The sequence below is a fragment of the Nansenia antarctica genome, assembly GCF_963989245.1.
Source record: "Nansenia antarctica genome assembly, chromosome: 6".
In the NCBI taxonomy this organism is placed as follows: domain Eukaryota; kingdom Metazoa; phylum Chordata; class Actinopteri; order Argentiniformes; family Microstomatidae; genus Nansenia; species Nansenia antarctica.
In genome coordinates, this window is record NC_137676.1 from 20,154,596 (window position 1) to 20,160,944 (window position 6,349).

Here is a 6,349-nt window from a genome sequence, read left to right on the forward strand (position 1 = left end):
ACGTTTGTTGGTACGTCACATTACAAGAGTGTAAGAGAGTAAAATTCTTTGCTTCGGTACCTGACATTGCAGCACAAGACATAAGGCAATAATAATTCAAGCATAATTCAAGATAAAAAAAAGTGATAGTAGTACAGGACACAAGTGAAAAAAAATAATACAGGATACACTAGTGGAGCCACTAGTGATAATAACCTGGCTTTCCAGATCACATGGTAGGCCTACTTTAGCACGCTACCTAGCAATGGCTTCACATGATGGCTTATTAGCCAGGCTAAGTGATAGTAGCCAGTCTGTCAAAACATCGCATCACATCTCCGAAATGACCAAAGGACCATCATAGGGCCCTCTGAGTCATAGCAATGTCCCCAAACTCATGTGTGACTCATGGAAGGGGGTGGGCGGTGAGTGAGTGGGATGAGCAGGTATGTTTACCTACCCTAACCCTTATCACCCAGAGACAGGGACACGCTGAGGACCTTGATCGGATAAATATACCGCCTGGGGACAGAGACTGAACATTCTCACAGGACAGCAGCACAGCTGGGTGCTACAGAAACATGGCTCCTTCACTACGGTCAGTCGCAGGACTGCTTCTCCTCTTCTCCTTCTCCTCCGCGGTAAGTTCCACCAACCTTTTCCCTTCCCGTTGAAGTCTGTGTGTGTGTGTGTGTGTGTGTGTGTGTGTGTGTGTGTATGTGTGTGTGTGTGTGTGAATGAAATGTGCTGAAAATACCGTTTGATGTTTGAATTGTTTATTTGGTCTTTTTTATTTTTTATTGACCACCCTTGTAGAGAGAGATGAAGTGAATCACTTTGATTCTGGGTTGTCTGTCATAAGAGGCTAAGGCAGCGTTGTGGCTTTCTGCTTCTGTTCCAATAGCAATATAGAGGGGATTCTTCACCATATGCAGCAGATTCATGCACACCAAGCGATGCCTTTGTAAGTATAAGTATGTTATATATGATGCCTTTGTTAGTATACATATATATAGTGTATACAGTACCAGTCAAAAGTTTGGACACACTTTCCCATTTTTGTAAGTAATACTTTTGTAAGTATACAGTAAATACTGTATAAAGTATATGCTCACACATGCAAGTTCTCATATCTTGTACAACCGGGCCCTGTACAGGATACCAATGAATCCATCCAACGATGGTATCCCGTCTGAGTTTGTGCTGTGTTTGTGTGTTTACGTGCTTACTTAGAGAATTGTATGTGTGTGAACTGTGAAGACCGCTTCAGAGAGGTACAACAAGGTTAAAATCTCTGTGATTGTGTTTGAATCTGTCTGTGTTTGTGTGTCACCTCCAGGGCAAGTACTGCCCGACCACCTGTGGCGTGGCAGACTACCTGCACAAGTACAAGCCGGCGGTGGACAAGGAGCTGGACGACATGGAGGACATCCTGGAGAACATCGCCAACCTCACCAAGGGAGCGCAGGACAAGGTTGTCTACATGAAAGACTCCACAACTTCGGCCCAGAAGTCCGACCCAGGTAAGAGAGTAGTGAGGAACAGCTTCTGATGTTCACGCTAGAATCCTGAATAGCGCTTAGAATGCACGGCCAGTCCATTTGTCTCATTCTACCAGGGGAGGCTTGTGGAGGTAGAAATCGGAGGACAGGGCTCATTGGAATGCGTGGAATGGAATGAGGAATAGTGAATAGATATAGTAAACAGAGACAGATACCATTCCTTGTTCCATTTCATGCATTATAATGAGACTGTCCTCCAATTTCTACCTCCACCAGCCTCCCCTGCATTCTAATGTGTGTGGTATGCTAGTGTGGATAATGTGTGTGGTATGCTAGTGTGGATAATGTGTGTGGTATGCTAGTGTGTGGATATCGGGATATAGCCTGGGTCTTTGGTAGTTTGACTATGCTGAGATAATGAATAAATCACACACTCACTGATAAGGTGAGGTGCTGCTTGTGCTAACTTAAGGAAAAGGCAAAACTCTAACTATTTAATTAAAGGTACATCATTGACTCTGAATTATAGCTTTCTGAATTATTCTTTCAGTTTAATCTGTGGTTTGGCTGTTAAATGCCTTTTCCTAGGTTCATTTGATCATGGTCATTTCTGTTTCAAGTAGCTAATCTAAGGTAATGAGATTATGAATGTCCCACAGCCGTCTACTACAAGAGGTCTTCTAGCATGTTGGAGGACATCCTGCGCTATGAGAAGACTATCGTCAGCCAGGAGGACCAGATCTAGTAAGCCTTGCGTTTCTCCTCCACATCTTTATCAACGCCCAAGCTCAAACAAATTGAGAGTGATGCCATGATCCACTCAATAGAGTAAGAACTCCTCTAAATCTTGGTCATGTGATCTCCAAGGATGGGGTGGCCACAGACCCAGATACAGATACCCAGAACTTCGCTCATTCTTAGGTTTTTACCAGCTATTTGAGGCGGCAGACATTACCATTCTGATTCTATGAAATCTTCCTGATTTTCTTTTGTTTGTCGTGTCGTGCGGCTCAGTCGGTAGAGCCTGGCGTTGGTTTCTATTCCTGCTGAGATCAGACACGTTTTCTTTTTAAGTACGCACTCCGCTATCCGATATCTATTTTTGAGGATGTCATCTGAGAGAGATAGTCAATGTGTCCTCTCCCTCTCAGTCGTCTTCAGGGGATCATGGAGTCCAATGAGAAGAGGATGTTGGACGTCAAGCAGCTGTCTATCCAGCTGGAGCAGAAGTGTAAGGACCCCTGCAAGGACACAGTGGAGATCCAGCCCACGACAGGCAAAGGTAAAGTCCACACTGGTCGATTCAGTGGTCGGTTCCTATTACACAACCTGGTGTCTCAACCCTGGTTCAATTCTCGTCAGAGTGTTTAGTTTAGAAACAAATCAATATCGGCGATCAATGCAGGGGTCAGCCAGCCAGTGGCAGGTTCATCCAGCAAAAAAAGAATATTACGTAAGATATTGTTGCCAAACGTTTACTGTGAATTTGGGCAATAATGACATTTTGAACTACAGTCAACTTAGTTGTGGAGTACCAGACTGAGAAAGATAATGTCAGCGACACTACATTGTTTCCTATTGGTGGATAAAATATCCTAGAGTATAACTTTAACCACAGATTCATGACATGCTGTTGTTGTTGTTGTTGTTACCACTAGATTGCCAGGATATAGCCAACAAGGGTGCCACCACCAGTGGTTTGTACTATGTCAAACCTCTCAAGGCCACAGAGCAGTTCCTGGTCTACTGTGAGATCGACAGCTTCGGCCGCGGTTTCACTGTCCTGCAGAGGGTGGGTTGATGCTTCCTTTTTTTATTTGCTTGTTTATGTTTTTAGGCCATTTCTGCTTTATTGGGATAGAGACAGTAGAGATTGACAGAAAGGACGGGTGAAAGAGAGGACGACATGCAGGATATGCCGGAATCGAACCAGACAAGCAATGACATGGTCCGCGCCTTTGTGTGCTACGCCACTTACGCGCCCCGGTTGACTCTTCCTTTAAAGTAGATGTGCACCCCACCCTATCCAAGCAGACCTAATAAGCAGCCTAGTATTATTGCCACCTTTGGAACAGCTCTCTCTCTATCAAAATGGGATTTACCTATGTAAATAAAGGATAAATACAAGTTTGAAAATGTATTCTAAAAAACATTATTAGCCTATTGCTAACAACTATTTCATTTCATTCATCTCCTCAGAGACGCGATGGCAGCGTAGACTATAACAAGGACTGGACCCAGTACAAGGAGGGCTTCGGGTATCTCTCCCCAGACGACACCACTGAGTTCTGGCTGGGCCTGGAGAAGATGCACCTGCTGTCCACCCAGTCCGCCATCCCTTACGTGCTCAGGATAGAGCTTGTTGACTGGGCTGGCGACAAGAAGTAAGTACTACCCCCTTAGAAGAGGGACCAGTACCTGTGGTAGTGACATTAGAACATTCTATAATCATAGAATCATGTTCATAAAATAATGGAACTGGATGTTAACCTTTTGACTGATAATGAGACAAGGTGTTTGCCTTCCAAAATCATTTGCTTTTAAAACTGTAAATCAAAAACTCAAACCTGTGCACTTAAAGTTGTTGAAATAGATTAATTTGTTACCAGGTTACATAACTGAAGAGCTGCAAAGCATACAACATACTGTACCTCCTCTCTCCCTCTTTCTCTGTATCTCTCTTTCTCTCTCTCTCTCTCTCTCTTTCTCTCTCTTTCTCCCTCTCTCCACCTTCCCTCAGGTACGCCGACTATGCCATGTTCAAAGTGGGGCCCGAGATCGACATGTACCGCCTGACCTACGCCTACTACTACGGCGGTGACGCCGGTGACGCGTTCGACGGCTTCGACTTCGGGGACGACCCCAGCGACAAGTTCTACACCTCACACAACGGCATGCAGTTCAGCACCAATGACAAGGACAACGACAAGTACGACGGGAACTGCGCCAAGCAGGACGGCTCGGGCTGGTGGATGAACCGCTGCCACGCCGCGCACCTCAACGGGAAATACTACACGGGTAATAATAACAATAATAATAATCACTTTTATTTGTATAGCGCTTTTCCTGCAACGACCAATACTGTATGTATAGGTCAAGACCTAGTCGTAAGACATCTCATTGTCGGTCAACTGTGGCTCACTTGATGTTTTCAATTGAACATTGAACATTCTCTCCTCCTGACAGGCGGCAAATACACAGAGAAGGACGCGGGCGAGTTCGGCTTCGACAACGGTATCATCTGGGTGACGTGGCACAACCGCTGGTACTCCCTGAAGGAGACCACCATGAAGATCATCCCCATCAGCAGGATCACTGCAGGAGGAGGCCAGCAGAGTGGGGTCAAACAGTTTGGAGGCCTGGGAGACCAGTGAACAAACACACACACGCACACGCGCACACACACACACACACACACACACACACCCACACACAGCAACAAACACAACAACTCCCTGATACATACAGTGTCTCTGGACAGTACGTCCCTGAGATGCTAACTTCCTGATGTCGCTAGTACATCCTTCGTATGTCCCTGATACTCTGATAACTTACTGCAGCTAATGCAGCCTTGGAACATCTCAGGCTGGTTTCCCTGACCCACATTGAATGTACTCCTGGACTAGAATGCATTTTAACATGGCCTTTAGTGCAGGAATAGCCTTAATATGTCTCTAAGAAACTATAGCCCTTTATTTTGCTGGTTGGTGCTGGTTGGTTCTACCAATTGTGTGTAGTGTACCTACCCTTAAAACGACTGCCTATGATCAAACAAACTTGTTTAATCTTTGTGTGTAATATTTCATAGGTTACTCTCAAACACCTTCAACCCACTGTCTAAATGTGTCTTTGTTGGATCTTGGTATGTTAGTTAAATACATGATGGAATAAATGTCACATCTTTTCTAAATCTAAGCTGTCTGTTGTGGTCATTGCATATCAGATCAGATGAAATCAAACTTTATTTAGAGAGCACATGTTATACATGGATGCAACACAATGCACTTTACAGGAATATGAATAAAAACTATTAAAAGACAACGAGACAAAACACAAGAGGATAAGCACTAACAGTCATGGGAGTTTAAAACACTATAACAGTCATGAGTTTAAAACACTATAACAGTCATGAGTTTAAAACACTATAACAGTCATGAGTTTAAAACACTAGAACAGTCATGAGTTTAAAACACTGTAACAGGAATGAGAGTTTAAAACACTATAACAGTCTTGAGTTTAAAACACTGTAACAGTCATGAGTTTAAAACAATATAACAGTCATGAGTTTAAAACACTATAACAGTCATGAGTTTAAAACACTCTAACAGTCATGGGAATTTAAAACACTATAACAGTCATGAGTTTAAAACACTCTAACAGTCATGAGTTTAAAACACTATAACAGTCAAGAGTTTAAAACTCTATAACAGTCATGAGTTTAAAACACTATAACAGTCATGAGAGTTTAAAACACTAGAACAGTCATGAGAGTTTAAAACACTATAACAGTCATGAGAGTTTAAAACACTATAACAGTCATGAGTTTAAAACACTATAACAGTCATGAGTTTAAAACACTATAACAGTCATGAGTTTAAAACACGATAACAGTCATGAGAGTTTAAAACACTATAACAGTCATGAGTTTAAAACACTATAACAGTCATGAGAGTTTAAACACTATAACAGTCATGAGTTTAAAACACTATAACAGTCATGAGTTTAAAACACTATAACAGTCATGAGTTTAAAACACGATAACAGTCATGAGAGTTTTAAACACTATAACAGTCATGAGTTTAAAACACTATAACAGTCATGAGTTTAAAACACTATAACAGTCAAGAGTTTAAAACACTATAACAGTC

At 42.7% G+C, this 6,349-nt stretch overlaps 1 protein-coding gene across 1 annotated transcript; it reads left to right on the plus strand.

The window, feature by feature from the left end:
* The first annotated feature begins 469 nt into the window (after nucleotides 1-469).
* On the plus strand, nucleotides 470-5,396 carry fgg (fibrinogen gamma chain). The gene is made up of 9 exons (XM_080533973.1): nucleotides 470-620; nucleotides 884-943; nucleotides 1,319-1,502; nucleotides 2,141-2,225; nucleotides 2,633-2,763; nucleotides 3,140-3,273; nucleotides 3,681-3,865; nucleotides 4,222-4,499; nucleotides 4,668-5,396. The coding sequence occupies exons 1-9, from the start codon at nucleotides 561-563 to the stop codon at nucleotides 4,853-4,855; spliced, it is 1,305 nt and encodes a 434-aa protein (XP_080390099.1). The 5' UTR covers nucleotides 470-560; the 3' UTR covers nucleotides 4,856-5,396.
* The last annotated feature ends 953 nt before the right edge of the window (nucleotides 5,397-6,349 follow it).

Coding starts and splice junctions, on each gene's coding strand:
- fgg (XM_080533973.1), top strand. CDS start 561: ATGGCTCCTTCACTACGGTCAGTCGCAGGACTGCTTCTCCTCTTCTCC. Junction 1,503..2,140: donor GGCCCAGAAGTCCGACCCAG/GTAAGAGAGTAG, acceptor AATGTCCCACAG/CCGTCTACTACAAGAGGTCT. Junction 2,764..3,139: donor CCAGCCCACGACAGGCAAAG/GTAAAGTCCACA, acceptor TGTTACCACTAG/ATTGCCAGGATATAGCCAAC.